Source organism: Chinchilla lanigera, unplaced genomic scaffold (assembly GCF_000276665.1).
Source record: "Chinchilla lanigera isolate Chin_1 unplaced genomic scaffold, ChiLan1.0 scaffold00009, whole genome shotgun sequence".
Classification (NCBI taxonomy): Eukaryota; Metazoa; Chordata; class Mammalia; order Rodentia; family Chinchillidae; genus Chinchilla; species Chinchilla lanigera.
Genome location: NW_004955410.1, coordinates 10,147,731 through 10,171,644, shown reverse-complemented (window position 1 = coordinate 10,171,644; position 23,914 = coordinate 10,147,731). Strand labels below are relative to the sequence as shown.

Genomic DNA, 23,914 nt, shown 5'->3' with positions numbered 1-23,914 from the left:
GGGGAGCCAGGGAGGGTACTGGGGAAACTGTGCCTCTGGAGCATGCCTGGAAAACGGCTACGTAGCTGTGTTGTTGCATTGTCTTAGACGCGCAGTACAGTTTGTAGACAGTGAATAGCAAAGTGTTTGTATTTTACCTTTGAGATTTCCCCACAAACTAGGTAGTATTTGAGTGAAGATTATGGAGGGACTGTGGAGCCCCAGGTGCAGGGGGGCCTCCCCTTTTGTAAGCAGCTGTGGGTCTGTGCTAACCTGGAGGGGCTCCGAGCACAGGGCTTCGCTGGCTTGCTGAGTGTGTCTGCCCTCACCTAGCGAGCAAGCAGGTGAGCCCGAGAGCCCACCCAGAGCCTCAGGTTCCCCTGCAGGGTGTGCAGACCCCAGCAGGCCAGCCTGGACATGTGCATAATAGTACAGCAGAGACACCCTGTTGAGCCTTTCCTACAGGCCGTGTGGGAAGCCCTTTGCATACATTACATGTGTGGGCTGTGTGTGCATACAAACTGGTAGCATCCTGGATCATACTCAGATGATACAGGAGGGCCAGGCATGATAGTGCACACCTGTAATCCCAGGACTCAGGAGGCTGAGGCAGGAAGATTGCCAGGAGGTCAAGGCCAGCCTGAACTACACAGTGAAACCCTGTCTCCAAAAATTAATTAATTAATTAATTGATATATAGATGAGTGCTGTACTAATAAGCTACTTGAACCCAAAATCTGTATCTCCAAAGCCTCTATGTTTAATCCCACGCTATAGGTTATGTCGGATATGTTATGTTACAAGATAGGTTATGTAGGAAAAAGTGAACCAATAGAGACAAGAAGTGAAGACTTCAGTTATTCCAGACCTCTCTCCTGGAGGAGAATTCTGTGAACATCTATGGCATCTGCCTCTGATTTCCCTCCCCCTGTGGGGCCGGCATGCCTGTTTGCATGGAGACCTTTACCGGATATGCAGCCCCTGGTGCCTGCCCCAGCAGGCCTTTGCCATGTGTGTGGGAATTGTGGTGTTATCCTTTTTGCTCTAGAGGAAAAAACTGAGGTGCTGTCCCTAAATTCTCATGGGTCATCCCAAATGTATGGTTTTGAAAACGTTTTTCTTTTCTTTCCTAGAAGAACACAAACAGAATGGGCAGGATAAGGACTCTTCCATAACAAGACTGTGAAGCCACTTCCAAACCAGTTCCTGGTCATGACCCACCCCAGGCGGCGGGAGGAGGGAGGGGAGTGGGCGCAGGGGAGTCTGTTTCCTGGGCCCTGCCTGTGCTCTGGCCTTTCTTCTTCTCTTTCTTCTTTTTTTCTTAATTGACCAATTTTTAGTTTTGAAGAAAAAGGCAAAAGAACATGAACTTGAGATTTACAGAAAACAATACCAGTGTTTTCTTTTTTTTTTTTATTTGCCATGTTTGTACATTCTTCCAAATGTGGGGTCCGCCACCCCAGCTCCTGATGCTACTACTGCACCATCATCTTGCTCAGGCCCTGAGGGCGGAGGTCGCAGAATGTCAGTTCCAGGTCGACACTGTCTGAAGCTCTTGAACTTCCGCGCGTACAAAGCCCTTTTCCTTCCTTGTCTTCTCCTGCTCGTTCTCTTCCATCCCCCACCTGCCGCTCAGTGGTCCCCCATTGGCCATCAGAGGTTGCTAGCTGTCCCCAGCTCCCCTGAGACAGCGTCCTGGGGAGAAGAGCAGAGGATGGGTGGGGTGCGCTCAACAGGCTGTGGTAGGCCCCCTCGGCTGGAGCCAAATGCTAGAGACCAAGTGGAGAACAGTGGCCATTTAATGATGTGATCTGCCTGACACAACTGACCGGTGGTGCGTGGGGCAGGGGCAGAGCGATGTGGGAGGGTGGCAGGAAGCAGAGCATGGGGGATAAGGCCCCTTAAAGGATGGTAGGAGTCAGGCGACTGTGATGGCCTGCACTTATCCGGAATCCACTCTGCAGAATCCCTTCCAAGGCGCAGTGAGTGTGCGAATTCTGCTGGGTGGGCCAGAGCTGGAGAAATCCCAGGGAAAAGGCCGTTCCCAGAGGAGCAGTAGTGATCAGAGCTGCTGCCTGGGGAAAGCCTCTGGGATGACTGGGTGTGGAACCCCTGGTGAGAATAAATACTAGCATTGCCACACACCACAGATGAGCTTGCGCTCCATCCTCAGACGCCCAACGCAGACACCAGGGCTGAGGACGGGCCACCCCTGGTGAAGAAGACCCATTTGGAAGAGCTGAACAACAGCCCGGAGTAGTGCCGCTGTAAAGCAATTCACACTAGAGCTTTGAGAGAAAAGGCACGTAGCTCTGGTAGGGAATCCAGTCAGGAACGGGGCTCACAGTGTGCAACGGGTGACAGAATAGATCGCAGAGGTACCACAAGGATCTGCTCCACCCTGAACCCAGAAATGAATGCATCTTTCACAGCTGGGCACCCACCTCATCCCCACCCTGACTTCTCCTTTACTTTCCCGTCCCGCCAACCCAAAGATCAGACTACTGTTAAGTTTCACGCGCTTGGAATCCACAAAGACGGGAGGCAAATGGAGCGATCTGAATCAATGGAAATGCACTGACAGTGTTTCTTATAGGATCACTAAATTTTTTAATATAAAATGAAGATTTTTTTTTAAATCAGGAGTTGATATTAAGTACCAGGACATTAGTTCAGATGATTTCATTTTTTATTTCTACAGTGTTAAAAGTGCACTTATATGCTGGTTTATTTAAATCTTGGGGAAAAAAAGACTGCAAATTAAAGGGATGATTGTTACTTTTTGTTTGTTTGCTTGTTTTTTAAAAGGTTAAGGCAGATTTTAAGACTTACAAATGTTTAAGAAATTATAAACAAGGTTAGACCCTTTGGAAAAAAGTTCAGAAGATATTCTTAAAGAAAAATTTTATAGTGTTAATTTTGTAATAATTTATGTTTTACTATATTACAGAGCTAACTGACCAGAATAGTTTCAGAAACAATATGAAACTTAGGAAAGTTTAAGCAATGTTTATATTTTTAAAATGTTCTTTGAATTATGTTTTTATTGTACATTTCTTCAGACTGAAAAGTGTGTACATATCTTTGTTATTTTTGCACAATTTTTGTCTTGTTCGGTTTTAGAAGTCTATTGTTTTTTATAATTTATTTTGAGTTGTAAAACTTGCAGGAGTAAAAACAAACAAAAAAAAATCTCAGCAACAAAATGACCCTCTGATTTATAAACTCTTAAACTCGGAGAGGGGAAACAAAGGTTGAGAGATTAAGTGGCTGCTTCTGAGATATATTGTCTCGACAGGGACGGAGGAGCTACTCAACAGGTTTAAACATTTTTGCGCTCTAGTCTCCAGTCGGAAGCTGGAATAACAGAGGCTCCCCACCAAATGCTGCTTACTTTCTCAAAAGACTGGCTCTGACCAAGGTGAGGATACTTCTGGAAAACTGAGCAAAAAGGGAAAACCCACGGTATTTCTTCCTTTGCAATCAACCACAGGTTTACTTTATAATGATGTATTAAAAAAAAAAACTTGCAGCTTGAAAAAATGGAATGCAAATAAAAGGTTTTCTTTGGGTTTGTTTTCACGGAGTTCAACTGGACCAGCCTATCACGCATTATTAGGGTGATCTTCAGTCCTTCGGTTCTGCACACCCCACTCGGTCTTTTCTCCCAGCCCCTCGACTGCACACACCCCCATTTTCCTGAAGATCTCCCGACTTGTCGCCAGCCATAGAGGCGCGGGAAAGCTCTGGTTGTTAAGCATAACGCAATGCATAGACCTGTCAGCCATAAAATTTAAAAAAAAAAAAGCGACTTGGATTACTTGTATGCCTTCTTTTGTATCAATGTACCAATTGTAAATAACGCTGATCAATCTTTGTAGAGAATAGTTTATACAGCATATTCTATTATTGCTGATTCTCAGTGAACTCTTGTTTTAAAAAAAGGAAAAAAAGAAATTTTCTATTTACACCTTCTATTTTGTTATGCTGTCGGCCCATGGCACTTTAACAAAACTCTGTGGGTTTTACATAGCTGGTCAGTCATGGGATATATTAAATAACTGTTGTTGCACAGACAAGAATTTGCACCTGCTCATTTGTCCTTTCCTACTACCGATTTTAGAATCTTTTCCAGAAGAATTTTGAAGAAAGCATGTCCAATCATTCTAAACAAATGCCACACTTGTGAGTGGGTTTCTTTTCTACGATCCATATTTTGTAACACTATTTTCCTTCTTTGTCCCGTATCCTTTATGTCTTAGCACTATCAGATAGAATCCATTCCATGCCTGTGATATTGTAAGCAGAATAAATGTCTGAAGTAGGTGTAAATAGTAAATTCTATGGCTTACAGTTTTAAAAGGAAAGAACAAACGTGTATCTATTGATACTGAGTGGTTCGCCACCAGGCCTGGAAATATTCTCCAGTGAGCGATTGTATTTTTTTTTTTGCTTTTTTTTTTTTTTGTAACATGGCTTTGTAAATAAAATAATTTATATGTTTGTAAAACGTTGTCTTTGGGTTTTCATACAATTGAAATTTTGAGGGTTGCTTTATTTCCTTGCGGGTGAAGGTCTTCTCACCGGAAGAGCCTTTTCTTTGGAGCATGTGTTTGCAGGAGACGACAGGAAGTAGATAGAAGGGAAGGTGGAGAATTCACTAAATAAATATTTGTGGATCCTCCCCACTGGGCCTGCCCCTGAGCTAGGCTCCCTGTGCTCAATGAGGGGAAACACGCAATGCCAGCTGCTTGCTGGGAGCAAGCCAGCTGGGGAGAGAGCAAATCGACAGCCAGCCCCATGTGCAATTACTGATTGTGGCAAATGCTGTGGTGGGAAGGGTGAGTTCCGTGAAGAAGAAAGTAACAGGAGAAACTGGTCGAATGGGCAGGGAAGCGGTACAGGAGGGAGCTGTTGGGAGTCCCCTCTGAAGAAGAGGCTGGAGGCAGAGGTGGCCCAGGGATGAGGAAGTTCTCAGAGGGCCCATTGTGGACAGCAGGGGCGAGAGAGGGCTGCGTGTGAGGGTCACAAGAGGCCTTGCTGAGCTTGGACTCGGTGCGCATGTCGCAGGGATCCTGTACAGGGCTGCCGTGAGGCTGTGGGTGATCTGCTCTACTGAAAGTGCTAAGTGGATGTGTGGAGAACCAGCTGGGGGATCTGAGACCGGTGAGAGAATACCCACGTAGTCACAGGATGGCAACCGTCCCTACAAAGAGAAGTAAATGGGGTCAAGATACATTTTCAACATTAAATCAGCCAGACTTGCTTAGGGGATGAGTTGCAGGAGGGCACTGACATTGGCATGCCGTTTCTTCCCATGTGAAAAACCAAAGTAGCAGAGCGGGTGGGGCCGATTTAGCATTTTATGAAGATCAGGAACTCTATCTTGTGTCCTTCATCTAAGCAACCTGAGCTGATCTCTGATCATGGTTTCACCTGAACTCAGAAAACTCACAGAATCGTGAATATTAAGAGATGCAAATCTTCTTAGTCACTTCAAGAGCACAGTGGAACTTCTCAGGCCATCAAGGTTACACCTGTCCTGAAAGCCGTCGCTTCACAGAAGCAAGGTGTGCCACTGCAGCACTGCAGTGGTAATGTTGCAGTGGGCCACACTGGGGGACTGGACCCAGGGTCAGTGGCCCGTTTGCTGCAGCTTGTTGAAAAGGCAGAGTTCTGCTGAGGTGGGTTCGGTGGTCAGTGAGCACATGCGGGAGAACAAAGCACCCAAGTGTGCATGGCACTCACAGTGCACTGAGATGCCCCCGCAGAACAAGAGCACACGGTCCCTGAACCAGAAGGGGAGGCGGCACCTAAGAAAAGGATGTCCCAGGACAAACCAGAGAGAGAAAAACAGCCTAGGAATGAATGCAACATAAAATAAAGGCAAAAAAGAGTTTGGTTTTGTACATATATGTGTGCTCCGTAGACAACTGAAAGGTCTAAGCTGTTATGTCAAGAAGGCTTGGTATGCACAACACTTAGACCAGCAGCATGGGGCGCTGAGGGGAGGATGCAGGTGTCACAGCCACAGGTATGGACAGGTCCCTGGAGAGACTGTAACAGGAGACAAGCAGACACCCACAGATTAGGTAGAAGCTGAGAGCTGGCAAGGGGTCCGAGGATGAAACACAAAGAAATGGTGCCCTGGAAGCCAGGACTGGAAGATGCTTCCAGAAAGGTGAAGTTGGCTGAATCCAACACTGCTGCAAAGCATGAGAGCGGCAGCATCTGGGGTTCCCAACATGGCAGTCACGGGTGACTGCTGGTTTTCTAGAGTCACCCTACAAATTGCCGAAACGTTGGAGGCTTGAAAGAAAAACTTAGTCTCTCACAGTGCTGAAGGCCAGATGTCTCTAGACTGCCAGAGGCCTTAGGGGAGACTCCTTCCTTGTCTCTTCTAGGTCCTAATGACTGCTACATTCTTTGGCGTTCCTTGGCATAGAGACATGCCATCCTCTCTGTCTCTACTGTCACGTGGCCTTCTCTCCTGAGTCCCAAGGCTCCTGCATCTCAAATGCCCCACTGCTTTCTCTTCGAAGGACATGGGTCTCAAGGCCCATCCTAAATTCTGGCTGACCTCTGGCCATGCTTAACTTCATAGTGTTTGCCACCCCTCTTTTCCAAACAAAGTCCTCCTCACAGGTTCTGCGGCTCAGGACTCGGGTATGTCTTTTGTGAAGTTACAGTGACCTTCATGCAAGTGTGATGGAGACTGAGGGGAGGAGATGGCAAAGCCAGACTGGAGCGTTCTGAAGACTGAATGAAAACCAAGCAAGGGAATTCAGGAAGCATAGGCAATCCTGAAGAGGTTAGAAGACACAAGGGCGTCTTTGTAGTTGGGGTTTTGGTTGTTTTTCTGTTTGTTTTGTCATTTTGTTTTTCAAAGAAGGAGAGACCAGATTGGTTCATATCATCGTGGAGGGGTAACAGAAGAGTGAGAGGTTGGAGAAGCAGGAGAAAGGGGTGATCAGAAAGATAGAAAAGTTGTTGAGAAGGTGAGAGGGAGGCACTGCCTGGCCTTTGCAGGATGAGGGGCTCAGAGTGATGGAGAAGAAACGCGCTTGTAGTCTCAACAGTGGGAAGATGAGGGGTGAGGCCTCCCAGCGAGTGAGAGGCCCCGTGATGTGCACGAGAGGCTGAGGGAAGTTTGAGAAGAGTAAGGAAAGAGTGAAATAATTACTGAAGAAACCAGATTGCCAGGCAGTATTGAGAGCGCTTTGAGAGCTGTGATAAAAGAAAGATCCTGACATGGAGAAGACAGTTTAGACACTGTTTGAGGACACCAAGAAGCAGAATAGAGCCTTTTGGAGCCCGAGATCTCAGGCAAGCTGAGTGTGGTGGTGCAGGCCTCGAATCTCAGCGCTCTAGGAGGCTAAGGCAAGAGGGTCATAAGTTTGCAACCAACCTGAGCTTCATAGTGAGTTACCTAGCACCTGTCTCAAAATCAAAAATTTAAAAAGGGCTGAAGGTGCAGCTCAGTACTGGTGACAGAGACAGAGATTCTAGGCAAATGAAAGCAAACTTATTGTCATGTTGCCTCAGCCCCAAGGGAATATTTTCACTCATATGCAGAGCAGACAACCAGAGAAACAGAATTGACGCCTGGCACACAGTGGGCCTTGTGTAGAAGTGTAAATGGGATTATCCACAGCCACATCCGTGTGGCACTTCTAGCATCAACAGTTGCCTTCGTCCACCTGTTCTCTAAAGTGTGCTTATGACTCGCCACCCACCATGGCACTGGCCTGGGTGACTTCTAACCCTATTGTGAAAGGGGCCTGTGCATTCTATTTTGTCCAAGTCCAGTACTCTTAGAAGGCGCCTTCAAAATGGCCAGAGGCTTGGAGAATCCATATGAAAACCAGATTGATTGATTGATTGATTGATTGATTAAAGGCCCCTTTGTATAGCTGAGGAAACTGAGACTCACATAGGCTAAATGAGGCACTAGGAACATGCAGCTGGCTGATGGCTGCCCTGTTCTCCCTCAGGGCAGTTCTCTCTCTATTGTCCCTCACTGCTCCCTGTAAGTATATACTCTGTCGACTTTTATTTTCCCCCAATTCTGGGCATTAAACCTCAGGCTTTCCCTCCCCACTGAGCTACAATCCCCAGCCCTTTTCCTGCCTTTTTTTCCAGACAGGGGCTCATTAAATTGCTATGTAGCCCAGCCTGGGCTCCAACTAGCAATCGCCTTGCCCCGGCCTCCCTGAGAGCTGGGATTACAGGTGTGTGCCACCATACACAACTTCTACTCATAGATTTTTCTTCTAAGCCACTGTGAATTTTTCCATAAAATCTTTAAAAATTCTGTCTGTCTCCTAATTGGTTACTCAGGTTTCTATAATTTATTTTACTGAATTTAAATATTTTCCTGCTTTTGATTTTTCCCCAGGAGGCAGTAACCGTTTGCCTCACGGGATATTTCTTGCTCTCTGCTCTGGTTGGAGCAATAGGTTTTATGAATCCTTGTTTCTGAGCAAAGTACCCAGGAAGGTATTTTAATGTTTATTTTCCACCTTTTACATCTTCCTAAGCCCTTCCACTGGGAAAGTCAGTGAGGACAATGCAAAACGCTGAACGCCTGCACCAGTCCCTCACAAGCCTGGATCTTCACTGGAAGAGCACCGAACTGGGAAGCCTGCCAACAGCGCGGAGGCGCTGCGGTTACCAGACAATTCAAACCACAGTCTCATCCGAGGTCACTGGTGCTGGGATGCTCCCTTAATTCAAAAAAGGGTGGAATTCTTTCTGGCTTTTCCCTTTACCTTCAAATATGTGAGTGAGTTTTTAATCCAAAGGCATCATCACAAAATCAATGGCTTCCTCTGCAACTGGAACAAGCAGCGTGGAGGCTGCCATTACCGCAGGAGCTTTGACAGTCTCCCTTAGGTTTTCACTTTCTCCCAGCCTCCCTCACTTCCCTGGCGGATTTCCCTGCCAGTTGTATCACTAACCTGCTCCCTCCCCCCGCATATCTCTGCCAGGCTCTGCAATAATCCAGACACCTGCTGGGTGGGTACAATTCCAGCACAGACTTTAAAAAGGGCAAAGGCAGAGCCCCGCAGAAATAAAGAGGATGGGAAGAAGGAGAATGGAGGTTCTGGGGGGATTCTACCCAACGAATCTGACGCATGCCTGTCTTTGCTTTTCAGTTTTTAATCGGCCTCTGGGTCTGTCCAGTACCATCAGCTGAAAAACTTGACAGTCGCTGCAGCATCCAACACAGACAGGACGGCTGCTCTGCAGCGGGATGGGCCCACAGAGGTGCTACAGGCCCAGCTCACCTGCACGCGCTCTGAGAATGCTCCTGCCAGTCGCGCTGAGCCCGGCACTGCTTAACATTTTCATTAACGAACTGGCATTCCAAGTAACTTTGTGAATTAAAACTGAAAACAAACACGCTGATTTACAGAAGCGTGGCTTTGCGGGGCACAAGGGGGGCCTCTGGAGAGCTGGAAACGGGCTGTCTCTTGACCTAAGAGCTTGTTAATCGAGTCTAATCATCATGAATACAGTGTTTTTCAGGTTGTATATTTAAGGTATCTTCCTCTTTCTGTGCAGTCTTAAAGAGAAAAGTTTGAAAATACACACACACACACACACACACACACACAAACACACACGCGCGCGTGGTAAACTTGGAGTGAACACTGTGCTAGCAGGAAGAAGAAAGTTACAACGTGACTGGAGAAGAATCCCGAGGAGGAGCCCCCCTTGTTTCCTCCCCATCTCCCAGAGGCGGCAGCTGCCACAGAGGCTGGTTGGAACCGCAGGTTAGAAAGGGGAAGGGGGGCTTGGAAGTCACACCTGAGACAGTCAGGCCCCCCGAGCCCCCCCCCCCACCCGGTCATTCTTCATCTCCCATGCAGCCCAGAGGCTACTCTCCCTCCCTGACCAGGCTCCCAGCTCTGCACCAGATGCCGGTTTTCTGGAGAAATCAAATGGGAGGCAGAGGTTCAGGACCCAAGACTGCCCAGCCAAGCAGGAGAAAGTTACCTCTCAGTCAGCGTGAAGGTGGTGTGAGACACGGGGTGGTCTCTCTTCATCACAAGTCCATCTGCAGGACCGTGACTTGTTACCAGCTACACCTATTGCTTTGGGCTTGTTTAATCTAGGGAAGCATAATATGAGGGTGCATAAATAATAATGAAAGACAAGAGAGTTGGGGCTGGGGGTATAACTCAGCGGTAGGGTGCTTGCCTAGCAGGCATGAGGCCATGGGTTCAGTCTCAGCAAAGAAGGGGGAAGAGAAGGAGAAATCCAAAGGAGATAACTTCCTGTTCACCATGTACAGTGTAGTGTTTGGCTCTGGGTGTGGAAGCTTCAAAAGACTGGATACACAGCCAGGCGTAATGGCGCACACCTGTAATCCCAGCACTTGGAAGGCTGAGACAGGAGGATCACTGCAAATTTGAGGCCAGCATGGGCTACATAGTAAGTTGAAGGCCAGCCTGAATGACAACATAGCAAGGCTGTGTCTCAAGATTTTTAAAAATCAAAGTCTTGGAGAAAACTGGATGTCTCCTTGAATTTCAGAAATTCTCTCTGAGTAATTCTGTTTGATGTATAAGCAATCCCCACCGTGCGGGCTGTGCTCCAGGTGTTTCTTTGGAACCTAGTTTCATCCTCCACACAGTAAAAGGTGACACCAGGGCTGGTTAGGTTGCAGGACAGCCCACAGAAGCCCCTAGCTCCCACCACACCCCCGCAGTCTAACACCAGTGCAGAAGTATTATTTTGGGAAGAGCATTCTCAGTTTCAGCCAGGGAAGACAAGGCTCTGTGCCACCTGGCCACAGGCCCAGCCGTGAGAAAGCATAGCCTTCCACCTCGCCATCTGCCATCTGCCAGGAGACTGAAGACTTGCAGCTGCCCCAAGCAGACTCCAGCTCCAAGCCACGCCTGCCCTGCCCTCACATCCAGAAAAGGGCTAGAGGACAGGGATTGCCCTGGCCGCAGTCAAGACAGTGCCGGTGGCACCAATAGTAGTGGAAGTACAGTAGGAGTACTAGTAGCAGTCAACTAGTAGCACTGTTGTTACCTGTTTCACATCTTTTCTAAGTTAACCCTTACAGTGCCTCTATGAGATATGTGAGATTATCATTCCCTCTTACAGGCAAGAAAAACAAAGTTTAGAGAGGTCAAGTCATCTGTGCAGATCTCACAGCTGGGAAGTGGAGTTCTTAGAGGTCAAATCATCTGTGCAAATCTCACAGCTGGGAAGCCTCCTGGGAAAGGGCCTTTGGCTCCCTCAGATAAACTATGTAAATAGGCAGATCTGAAGTTATCCTTTGTACAAATAACTCAGAAGCCCAAATTCCTTAATTTTGTGGTGGCCTTCAATTTGGTGGGCCTAATGAAAGTTCAAACAGATTTAGTGTGTGTGGTAGGAGCCAAGTAAAGGCTCATTGTATAACATGATGTCCTGCAGTATGGAGGTAGCCTAAAAACCAAGCCAAAGGAGGAAAGAGTATAAAAACAGGTGAAAACCAAGTGAGGCCTAGGGCTGTTGATAGCATTGGACCAGTGTCACCCTGCAGGTGCTGTGGCTATGTAAGATATCAGCATTAGGAGGAGTGTAAGGAAGAACACATGGAGCGCTCTGAACTATTCTACAGCTCGTTGTGTGTCTTAATGTCAGAGGCTAACAGGCAAGATAGCAGTGATGTACCAGGAAGGGGAGCTGCCGGGCCTTTGTCCCAGTTCCCCTGCTCTCCTTTGCGTGTGGCCACTCCCTTCATATTCTCTACACTTTTGTGCGTTATAAAATGGAGTTAATTTAGCGTTTTTAAATGTCTTCAGGGCTGAGGACGTAGCTCAGTTGTAGAGTGCTTGCCTGGCCTGCACAGTGTGCTGGGTTCAATCCCCAGAACCACCATAAAAATGTCGCATTGTTTGGGGTTTTTTAGGCCCAGGAAGAATGAGACATACGTTCTGAGTAGCTCTGGATCTTCCTCACATATTGAATGTTACCCCTGGGCAAAGACAGGTAGGAGTGTTGAGACCCTTGCCGAGTCTGGCACAGCTCTCAAAATTCCTGGGGGTGGGGGGTGGAGGGAAGAGCAGTGGAAGGAATGGATAAGAGGAATGCTGGAGAAATAAAGACAAGAGTCAGAATGCGGAAAGCTGAGGTCAGATGGAGCCCTTTCTCTGGGTGGGAGAAAAGGAACTGCTCAACGACTACAGCACGTTTATTTATATATTTGGCAGGTCAATGTCACATGACACCCCTCTGCCTAGCAACCTGTTTGCTTGGCTTGCCTCGGGCGCCTAGTGTTCTCATGCGGCTCACCTCGCACACTCTTTGCTCTCGGGACTGGCCTTGCTCCAGCCTCACATGTGTGATCGATCTCCAGCTTCAGCTGCTCCCCACAGAGTCTTCCACATAGCTGTGTAGACTTGTAAAATCCTGGTTTTAAAGTTAAAACCATGCTGTTGAGCCGTACATCATGCAAAGACAGATGTGGAGTCACTATTAGGCTGTGTGCTGTTACATTTCAAAAATAAAATGAGTGGCTGGGGATTTAGCTCAGCAGCAAAAGCGCTTGCCTGGCAAGTGCAAGGTCCTGAGTTCGGTTCCCGGTACCGGAGAAAAAACAAAAACAAAACAAACAAAAAATAATAATAATAATAAAATAAAATGAGACCCAAAGAAATCTCTAAAAATGCTGCTCACCAATAAAACAACCTAGCGATAATGAAATGTTTAAGTTCCAAACTTTCTGTCTCCCTTATAATTCACCTAAGATGTTACACATATAATTATTACCTTCCCTTCTTCCCCGGAGTCTGTGGTTTTTAGAAGGTGCAGTGTGAAACCTGAAATGCAGTAGCCTTCCCCACCCAATAACTTTCACAGGAAACCAAGCGGCACAATCTAGGGACAGAGGCTACTGAGACTCTATTGAGTCACACTTTTTTCCTTAGCAACAAACAGCGCAAATGTAGCGCCATTTGAAGAGCTTTGCATATATTATTAGTTCATTCAGTCCTCAAGACATTCCCCATGAGGTAGGTACATTCTCTCCCCATCGTATCCTTGAGGAAGTCAAGCCAGAGAATTCAAGTGTTTGTCCGAGGTCATCCAATTATTAATGGTCAATAGGAAAACAGGTTTGATGTGATAAAGTTTGGTTCCAGACGCCACTGTACTACTCTACTACCTTGCCCCACTATTTTCTCAGAAAAATTGCCCTTTTATTTTTTTCCCCTCCATATTTTTTTCCAGCACTGAGAATCAAACCAGAGCCTCATCCATGTGTAATCCCAACACTCAAAAGCATTCTACCACAGAGCTGCATCCCAAGCCCCTTCTCCTGCATAGCAACCAAGCTGAAGCGTCTCTGACTTGTTCCTGCCTGAAATGGAACACAGGGAGGAGATCAGCCGCTGTCTCTTCTGCCACTCAAGTCTTCCACTCTGCCCTTTGCACACTTGCTCCCCTGGCGCCCCCCCACACTCTGAGCTATAACTCCAGGGTTGACAGTCAGAGTGACAAGATGACCTGATGCCAAAGCCCAAGCTTTTTATGCTAGTGGTTCAGGAATAGGGTGAACAAATGTTCCGACTTACTAGGGTGTTTATCACTATGAGTTTCCTGCTCAGCCAGGATGGTTGATACTCTGTGCTTTAGAACATCCAGGGAGTGGTAATAAATTGTGGTAGCTGACACAGCCCTGGACTTTCTAGCCCAGAACAAATTTATGACTTTCTGGGGACAGATGGGCAGACACATGCACAAAGGCTCACCAGGAGCCAGTGAATACTGGGTGAGAATGACACTAATCTGTACCAAGCATGAGCTGGGCCTTCCCAGACAGGGTGAACCCTGACCCATCCTTCCCAGCCCCCAACGCAGCCCACGCAGTTGCTGCCATGCAGGTCTCAGTTCAGCTGTCCCCTAGAATCATGTAGGGGACTTTAAATACCTTCATACACCTGCAATCCCAACACTCAGAAGACTGAAGCAATGAGGATAGCTGTGACTTCAAGACCAGCCTGGGCTACATAGTGAGTTCCAAACCATTCTAAACAACACAGTGAGAGCCTGTCTGAAAAAAAAAAAAAAAGCAAAGAAGATCTTTACATGAATGTTCATAGCAGCTTTGTTTGTTTTGTTTTTTTGGGTGTTTTTGAGAGAGGATCTCACTCTACAGTTCAGGCTGGCCTTGAGTTCACTTTGTAGCCCAGGCTGGCCTTGAACTCTCAAAGATCCTCCTGCTTCAGCCTCCCCAGTGCTGGAATTACAGGCTTGCACCACCACGCCCAGCTTTAGCAGCTTTATTTGTAATAGCCCCAAACTGAAACAACTTCAAAGTCCAGCAACAGATGAATGGACATCAGACTGTGGTACATTCACAGAACAGAATACTATTCACCAATAACAACCAAGGAAATTTTTTAAAAATGAAATATTGATATATGTAGTAACACAAGTGAATCTCAAAAAAAAAAAAAAAAAATGATGTTGGCCTGGAAAAAGCCAGGCCAAAAGAGTACATACTATATGTTTCCAATTATATAACCAACTTCAGATACCAACAACAGTATTCCAATTATGTAAAATGCCACAAACAGCAAGCTAACGTGCAGTCATGGAGAGCCATGCTTGGCTGCCTGGGATGGAGGGGGAAGCAAGGTTAGGGATGGCTGTGTTCATTATCTTGCTGTGCTTTCCCTGGCTCCATACATACATCAAAGCGTATCAAACAATACACTTGCAAAAGTGCAGTATATTAAATATTAATTATACTTCAATAAAGCTGTTAAAGCAGCAGTAGCAACGAAGCCCCTAGGGTCCAGGCTCCATCATAAGAGATTCACTGTTCGAGGCGCGCAGTGGGCACCTAGCATCCGTGCTTCCCGATGGACCGGCACTGTGCACCCCTAGCTGAGCATCCTGCGTGCCCACCTTCTGTACAGAGTTACTCTCTGCCAACCACCACTAGGCTTTGGAACACTGGAAAGAGGGAGGACGAGGTGGAAGAGGGGAGTCCAGCAAGACGCCCTGGAGTGGAGAGTGAAGCCCAGCAGTGACAGAGAAACACTGGACTCCACTAGGTGGCATCTGGACACTTTAACGGGATTTTCCGGGGCAGTGGAGATTCAGGGCAGTGTCCCAGACCCGTGAGAGAGAGCAGGCCAGGTCCTTCCTTCAGGGACAAAAGGCACGCAGATTTGTAGGGACAGAAACAACCAGCACCTGGGGAAGATGTGCGCAGGGCCCTTGCACTCTCCTTAGCCTGGCTCGGGAGACCGAGGAACCTAGCTGACAGCGGACAGCAGCGCCAGGGCTACTGCAGGTTCTGCAGCACAGCGGGCAGTGCTGTTCGTTAGGGGCTGACGCCTGAAGGGCAGTGAGGTGAAGCGGACCAGGCCAACCTGGCCTCCCGCACGAAGGAAGGTTGCTTCTGTTCCCTTAGCTTTCCCCACACACCAGCTTGGGCCCGTCAAAGGACACCTGGGCAAAACACTGCAAACCAGGCCTCCTTTACTGTGTGACTTGGGACCTCTCCCCAGGTCCCTGTCCCCTTCACAGGCTCCCCCCGTTTCTCACCCCTGTGGCCTGCATCTGGCCCTTGATGCACTGACCTCCAGGAAGGGCCACAGTCCCCTTCCCAGGCCATTTGGTCAACCTGAAGGGTCATGTGCATAAGGTGAAGGCTTTCCTGATGGTGCTTCTCTGTCCCTCCCACCAGGGGACATTCAGCAAGTCCCCAGAGCGGAGGACCCAAAATCTCTGAAGAGTAATACCCTCGCCAGTGCTTCTCAAACTCTCCTGGAGTCCATGAGGAACGCGGGGTAAGGGTTCCCCAGGTTCCATTTAGCTGTGTCACCAGGTCACGCAGATTGTCAGCCATGCCTCTGTGAGAGAGGTTCGAATGACAGAGATGAGCCGACATGCCCTTGCCCGTGTAGCTCCCATATCTGCTTACAAAGGATCCGGGGGATTTTTATCAACTTGGCTGAAAAGCAGCCAAGTACTGCCCCCCATACTCTTAGAGGAGACCCCGTTTCACAAACCCAGGCCAGCCTTACAGAGCAGGCACCTTCCCTTCGTGGAACACCTCCTCCGGAATTTGAGAATGAGAAGTCACCCTCCTCATTGCTCAGGGAATACCAGGGAGCCGGTCGTTAACTAAGCACCTAGCTCTCCCAGGTACTCGGGTCACTCATCCAAAGAGGACTTTTCTAGCTTGCAATCTCACGGCAGATCTAGTCCCCACTATGTCCTCCGCCTTGGCTACTTTCTATTTCAGATGTGGTTCCACCTCCTGGCATTGATGCTGCAGGTCCTCTTATTACCCTCTGTTTTTTAAATGCTGGGAAATTATTTTTATTAAATTGTGAGGTTTAAAAATTTTATGAAATCTATATAAAAAAATCATAACCTGGCTGGTTGTGGTGGTGCACACCTATAATCCTAGCATTTGGGAGGCTGAAGCAGGAGGATCGCCATGAGTTTGACAGGCCAGTCTGGGCTACATAGTGAAACCCAAAACAAAATAAACAAAAATCTAGAAATTCCATTAGACCCTGCTCTTCCCCTTCTAGGTATCTTTCCAATAGAATTAAAAGACACATTACACTGATAACATGCATACCCAAGTTTATAGCAGCATAAGCGCTAACTCTTGGAAGTGGTCTATATGTGCATCAACAGATGAAAGAAAATGTGGTACTTATACACAGTAGAGTACTACTTTGCATTAAAGGATAAACTTTAGTTTGAGGGAAAAATGCATGCACCTGGACACCATAATGTTACATGAAATATATCAGACACACAAGCTTAAGTATTGCCTGGCTTTTCTTATATGAAAAAACCAAAATATAAATAAAGAGCAAAATTAAAGACAATAAGAAATAAGGAGACAGATCTTTTGCAAATGGGAGGGGAACCGAGAGATGGAGGGAGGGGGAGGGGCAGCGAGGGAGGGGGTAGGGAAATGAAAAGATGTGTTATGTACCCGTACTAACTCCCCACGAGGAATGTACTGGTGAAAATAAAAATTTTTAAAAGGAAAGTAAAAAGCAACAAAACAGTCTCCAGGCAGTGTAGTACAGCAGTAGAGTCTGAAGCTCCGCAGCCAACCGGCTGAGACCTTCCGGGCCGGGGCCAGCGCCGCTCACACCAACAGCGCCCTTTGGGACTCTCCACTCGGCACCCCAGAATTACGCAAGTTCTTCGAGCAGTTCACTGCGGGTGACTAGCACTTCAAGCCTCACCACTGGATCAGCATGTAGTGAGCGACGCGCTGGAGAAGACGCGGGAAAGGCCCCCCAGCCCTGCCCCCAGCACCGAAGCCAGCGAGGAGCTGAGAACCGCGGGCTCAGGGACGGCGCCGGAGACGGTCACGTGACCACGCCGGCGGGCGGGGGCGGAATCGAGCGCTGGACGCTGCCTGGTCGCCTAGCAACGGCCAGGACGCTGAGCTATGGAGTCGGTGGAGAGTAGGGAGCTTCAAGCCAGGGATTATTTGGAAAAACACCGGATCATGGACCTGCTGAACCACCTCACCAGCGTCCTCCTCTTTGTTCGGCCTCGTAAGTGTCTTGCCTGTTAATTGTCTCTGTGCTAGAAAGTTCCCCACGCTGCCCCGCCTCGCTCGCGAGTAGCCGCTCCTCCACACGTCGTGTCGCCGCCCCAGGCTGCCTGAGCGCTGCGGCTGCTTTGCGACCCGGTGACTGTCAATGGAGCCAACACCATAGCGCGACCCCTCTGTGCCGCCGCTGGCCAGGAGCGAGGGGCTGGGGCTGAGAGAGTGGCCGGCACCCTGGCTCCTGCCCACCCCTTAGTACTGGGGGGTTTAAACTTCATCCCTTCCTCTGGGAAATGGGAACAATAATAATAAGATGGGTTATGGCCTTTTACCAACTCCTCGCGATAAACGTAATCATTATATGCTGCAATTCTGGGAATGTGGAGAAGATTAAATAATATATAAATCAGCTTTATGCCTGCCAAGCAACAGTATTTCCAATGCAAATCTTACAACGAGTTTTTAATTTAGTAAGGGTACAAAATTGATAGGCTGAGCTAGAAGGACGTTGTTGAGAAGCTTTTCCTAACTTTTTTGTTGTTGTTGTTGTTTTGAGACAAGGTCTTGCTATGCAGTTCAAGCTGGCCTTGAGCTCACTTTGTAGCTCAGGCTGGTCTCGAACTCGTGATGATCATCCTGCCTCAACCTGCAGTGCTGGGATTACAGGCATGCGCCACCACGGCTGGCTTTCCCTGACATTTTTATACAAGTGATCTCTTACAGAGTTTGAATCATTTCATACTTTTTGTTTGGTGTAGGACCAAGAAGTTATGTTAAACGAGGTGTGGTGGTGCATAGCTGTAATCCCACTCCTCTAGGAGGTTGAAGCAGGAGGATTGGCAAGTCTAGCCCCACCTGGGATACTTAGCGATTTAATGAGACCCTGACTCAAAATTTTTTTTAAAAAAAAATTGTTTTAAAGAGCTGGGGATGTAGCTTAGTGAGAAGGCTCCGGATTCAGTCCTCACTATAACAAAACAGAACACAGCCAAACCAGTCAAGAAAGAAGTTGTATTGCGGTGAGAATGCTTACAGCTACGCGTGGTGGTTCATGTGTGTAATCCCGGTATTTGGGAGGTTGAAACAAGAGCATCTCTGTGAGTTCAAGGCTAGCCTAAGCTACATAGTGAGTTCAAGGCCAGCCTGAACTGTATAGCGAGACCCTGTCTCCAAAAAAAAAAGTTGTATGTCCTCCACGGGATGCACAGTCAGAACTTGCAGCCCCGCATGGAGTGCCCAAAATGCCAACCCGATTGTATATTGTACTGACTTCTGGAGGTGCTCTAAGAAGTTCAGTCATATGTCCTCAGGTTCCATGGTTTGTTTTTTTTTCTTGTACTGTTGATTGAGCCCACGGTCTTGTACATGCTAGGCAAGCATTCTACCACTGAGCTATGGCCTGCCTGCCTGCCCTCCTTCCCTCTCTCTCTCCCCATCTCTCTCTCCACTCTCCCTTTCCCCCTCTCCTTTCCCTCCTCCTTCCTTTCCTGCCTCAGCCCTTTGAGTAGCTGGGATTATAGACATCATCCAATTCTTGATCTGCATATGTTTTTTTCTCTCTGGAAAAAATGTTTTCTGTGTCTTTGAGACAGGGTCTTGCTATGCAGTTCAAGCTGGGCTTGAGCTCACTTTGTAGCCCAGGCTGGTCTCAAACTTGCAAAGATCCTCCTGCCTCAGCCTCCTGAGTGCTGGGATTACAGGGGTGCACCACCATGCCCAGCTCTCTCTGGAAATTTTTTAGTTTGTTTTTTTTTTTTTTTTTTATACCAAGAATCAAACTCAGGACCTTGTGCTTGCCAGGCAGGCACTGTGCTACTGAGTTATATTCCCGGCCCTAGTATTTTTTTTTTTTTTTTTTTTTATTGTATCCCTGATGTTCTAAATACCTATATGCCTTGGAATAGTTTTGTTGATTTGTTGCTTTAAATTTATTGTGCTAAGTATTTGGTGGTTCTTTAAATGTAGATTGTTTCCTTTCAAAACTAAAAAATGTTATTTCTTTCTTATTTATTTAATTAATTAATTTATTTATTTCTGGAATTGTTGTTAGTTGACTATTGGACATCTTGGCCTGATTCTTCAGTTTTCTTTACCACTTGCTGTAAGATAATTTTGATCAGAAGAATGCAATTTATGAAGCTGCTGAAGATCTTCTTGAGAATTTGTCAGGTTATTTCAGTGCTCCCTATTAGCTTACACTTTAACATTACTGTTCCTTACATTTCTTGTACTTACTAATGGTTCTTTATGGGTAGGATTATCATCCAAACCAGGGATATTTTGAGTGGAAGTACATGATATTAATAATTATGTCAGAAAACATAGTAAACTAGGTTTGTCTCAGGGAAACTGGGACATTTCATCATTTTAATTAGGGGCATTTTAAACATGACATCAATAACAAAAACAAGTTAAAACTGAAAGGCACATCACAAAAACCAGTGGGTCAACTGAATGGCAAACCGACTTCTTTTTCATATCCCCAGAACAACACAAAAAGAAAAGAAAAAATGTTTTTGGACTTTCTGAGTCACTGCATAAATGATCCCACTTATCAGACCTTCATTAGCTGCTTGATAATGTACTCCTGCGGCTTTGAAACAGTTCTATTTTTTAGGGAAAATCTGTAATACATGCTGTAAAATATATAATTAATATATTGTCAGATGTTGTATAATTTATTCTACAGCAGAAAATGCCCCACCCCACCCCACCCCAGGCAATATACTTCAGTGTCTTAGTTGCCCAGGAAATAGTTCCTGTTCCAGTTCCTGTTGCTCCTGTCTCTTAGGAACAGCTGGCCACTGTGATGCACATTGTATAAGCCAATCCCCAACTGACAAGCCCTTCTGCCTCTGTACTTCCTGCTTGCTTATCCCATATAAGCCCCGGACCACCAGAGGTCAGGGCCTGATATTTTGGGAGGGATCCCGGTCAGTACTCCTAGACGTAAATAAATCTGCCTCCAAATCCTGGGCAGCATTTCAGTGTTTCTGCTTGCTGTTGTAATATAATTCATATGATGTATGTGTGTACCTATATGGCTATATGTACTGTGTACATGTGTATAACAAGATAGGCCTTCATGTATGATACTGAGGCCATCTCAGTCTCCACACAGAATTGCATTCAAAAAAAGCACAGACATTCCAGTGATCAAGAGTAATTAGAAGGGAATCAAAGAAGAGCTGCAAAGTCCTAATCCACAGCAAAACCACTCCACAGCCTCTCCCTCTGGCTTCCCAGCTGCATTACGCAGGGCAGCACAGAGCGTGCCCAGTTCCCACTCAGCAGCGCAGCTGGTCCAGCTCTTCTGTCTCCCATTTCCTTTCTTGCTTTTTACTCTTAGCTCTTCGTCATGTCAGTCAATTTAACTTGTCAGCAATCCCTTGCTTTTCTTCAACACCAAAAGCTTTAAATCCATCTGGCAAAAACAAAAATCTTTCTTATAGCTGAAGGCACAGCAGGGGAAAAGAGAATCTGAACAGATAAACACAAAATTCTCTGTAGCAAAAGAGCAGACAGGAAGTCGGAGTCATCACACATCAATAACATAAAAGCTGTCGCGAGGGTATTTCGCTTATCAGTTTGAAAAGCTGAGATGTTGTTACCACATTAATGATGTGAAGTCCTGGAAACATCTTCCCAGGCTTCGAAGGCAGGGCAGGGCAACCACAGCGAGGGACCAAGGGCTGGCTAGGAGGAGGGGAGGCGGCGGTGGGCTTAGGCTGGCACAGAGTGTGTGCGCACTGCTTCTCAGGCCTCCTGCCAGGCGCCCCGAGGACAGAGGAAAGGGAACTTTCAGTGTCTGCAGTGTTAGTCCAATGCGGTATAACAAGTTGCTTGTCCTGTCCCAAAACATGAGTTTCGTTCTTCTTCAGATACTCCCATTTCTTGATATAAATGTGTCCTGTTACTCACCAGAGTGCGGCTGATTGTTAGAAAGAGCCACTGTCTTTATCTTGTGTCTTTGCGAAGTCCTGGGCATCATGACATGTGTCTCAGGTTGAAAACCTTGGAACTGTACGGGAATTGCAGAAAATGAAACAAGGCAGCTTGCTTGGGCTATTCCTATGGAGGAAAAAGGCCACCGTCACCTCTTCTCATTCCTGCATCCCAAGAGCTCTGGAGCCCCGCAGGTCTTCATAAATCATTTAGTAGTAAAAGCTGGCCTGTCCTGAAGTCAGCCAATAGGAAAACTTGGCCCTAGGGAAGAAATATACTCATACTGGGAGTAGAATAGTTTGCTGGCTAGATACTTCTCAGCGACAGTTCTGTGCTACACATAAGAAATATGGATTTTTAGGGAATGGCTGTAATAAAATTAGAAAAAAAATTTAAAAGGTGGCGATTCTAGTGGTCCTGATGAGAGATGCGACTGTGGGTATGGAAGGATAAGGTGCATTTGGGAGCTGCTGAGGCGATGCACCAGGGAACATCACAGCCAAGTCGATTTGGCAACTGAAGATGTGTCCTGCAATTGAGTTGCAGTGTGGGAAAGTCTGTGAGCACTAGAAGCTCACTGCCGATCTGCACTGGCCATGTGGCCTTGTACATGAAGTAATCCATAGAAAATCCTTGGCACAATACCACACTTACAGTAGGAGGACAATATATACTAGTTACGTTTTTCTTTTCGTGGTGGTTGTTTTTTTTGTTGTTGTTGTTACTGGTATTTGACACAGGGTCTCCTTATGCAGCCCAGGCTGACTTGAAACTCACAGAGATCCTCCTGCCTCAGTCTCCTGGGTGCTGGGATTACAGGCATGAGTCACAACAGCCAGCTAAATATTAACTATTATTGTTAAGATGCTGAACTTGAATTTTGTCACCCTTGAAGAACTGATTGTCATTATCAGCTGATATTTGTATAACACAGGTAATTAGTAACATTTGGTTCTTTCATGCTTTAAAAAGGTAGTATCTTTCTTAAATATATTTCTGATGCTATATTTTCAAAACATTTTTTAAAAGCAGGTAGAGTATAATTTATAAATGTTAAACAAATATCTCCTGCAGTCTAAAACATACACAGCAATATACTTGGTTTACATTTTCATCAAAGTAGCACATCGAGTTCCCCTTGGCATTATGTATCTGAGCCTTAAAAAGGAATGTAATGAGTGGAAGTTCAAACTTTGCATTTTTTTCCATTTCTGACTTTGATATGTAGTTCAGGAAGAACAGAAGACTTCATAAGTTGTGTGATTGCCTTCAGTATCATATTCGTTGCCAACTCTATTAAAATTTGTACAAAGAAGGTACCACATTAGATTTGGAAGTTTGTATAATTCCAGTTTTAACACATAAACCCTAAGGATTGAAAAGATGGAGGGCCTAAGGGGTACAGTTGGACAGAAGAGATAACTTCTAATTGGTTAGTACAGTAAGATATCTGGGGCTGACAAATTAATTGAATATTTCAAAATAGTAGAGTTTTCAGTGTTCCCAACACAAGGGATTGATAAATGTCCTACTGTATGTGGTAGATATGCCAGTTACCCTGATCTGATTATTACACAGAACATATATGTATTGAAATGTCACAGCATACTCCATAAATACATAGTTACTGTGCCACGTCTGATAAAGTTAATGTCCAAAATATATAAGGAATTTGACAGTAAGAAGGCAAATAACCCAGTATTTAAAATGGGCAAAGAATGGGATTCAACCTCCAGCACTATGAAAAAAGAGAAAAAAAAAAAGACAAAAGACTTGAAAGACATCTCAAAAGAAATACAAATGGAAGACCGTGGGTATAGCTCAGTGAGTGGCACAGCCCCTGCCTGGCAAATGCAAGGTCCTGAGTTCAATTCCTGGTACCAAAAAAAAAAGAAATACAAACGGAAAAGAGTTATATGAAAAAGCTCAACATCACTAATCATGAGGGAATGCAAATGCAAACCATCATGAGGTACCACATCTCACTTGTTAGAATGGCTGTTATTAAAAAGATGAGCAGGGGCTGGGGATTTAGCTCAGCAGCAAAAGCGCCTGCCTGGCAAGCGCAAGGTTGTGAGTTCGGTTCCCGGTACCGGAGAAAAACCAAAAAAAAACACAACAAAGAAAAAATAAAATAAAATAAAAAGATGAGCAGCTGGGCGTGGTGGTGCACACCCGTAACCCCAGCACTCGGAAGGCAGAAGCAGGAGGATTGTCTTGAATTCCAGGCCAGCCTAGGCTACATAGTGAGTTTAAGGGCAACCTGAACCACATAGTGAGACACTGTCTCAAGAAACAAAACAAAATCCAGCAATCCTACTACTAGGCATATATCCAAAGGAAATAAAACCTGTATGTCAGAGACTATCTTTACTCCCATGTATTATTTATAGTAGCCAAAATATATCATGGACCTAAATGTCCATCAGTGAATAAGAAAAT

At 46.2% G+C, this 23,914-nt stretch overlaps 2 protein-coding genes across 6 annotated transcripts in view; both read left to right on the top strand.

The window, feature by feature from the left end:
- Atxn7l1 (ataxin 7-like 1) overlaps positions 1–4,449 on the top strand; it is a 224,167-nt gene extending 219,718 nt beyond the window's left edge. For 3 of the 5 annotated variants that reach the window (XM_005377255.1, XM_013510532.1, XM_005377251.1), the window contains one exon: positions 1,113–4,449. In XM_005377255.1, coding sequence (XP_005377312.1) covers positions 1,113–1,154 — 42 coding nt within the window. In that variant the 3' untranslated portion in view covers positions 1,155–4,449. The remainder of the gene's footprint in view (positions 1–1,112) is intronic. The other 2 variants (XM_005377256.1, XM_013510529.1) reach the window with 1 other exon arrangement.
- Positions 4,450–17,377: 12,928 nt separating this feature from the next.
- The window catches only part of LOC102022793 (EF-hand calcium-binding domain-containing protein 10-like), a 9,798-nt gene continuing 3,261 nt past the window's right edge, over positions 17,378–23,914 (top strand). The window contains exon 1 of the mRNA XM_005377248.2: positions 17,378–17,531. Within this exon, the coding sequence (XP_005377305.1) occupies positions 17,423–17,531 (109 nt within the window). The 5' untranslated portion in view covers positions 17,378–17,422. The remainder of the gene's footprint in view (positions 17,532–23,914) is intronic.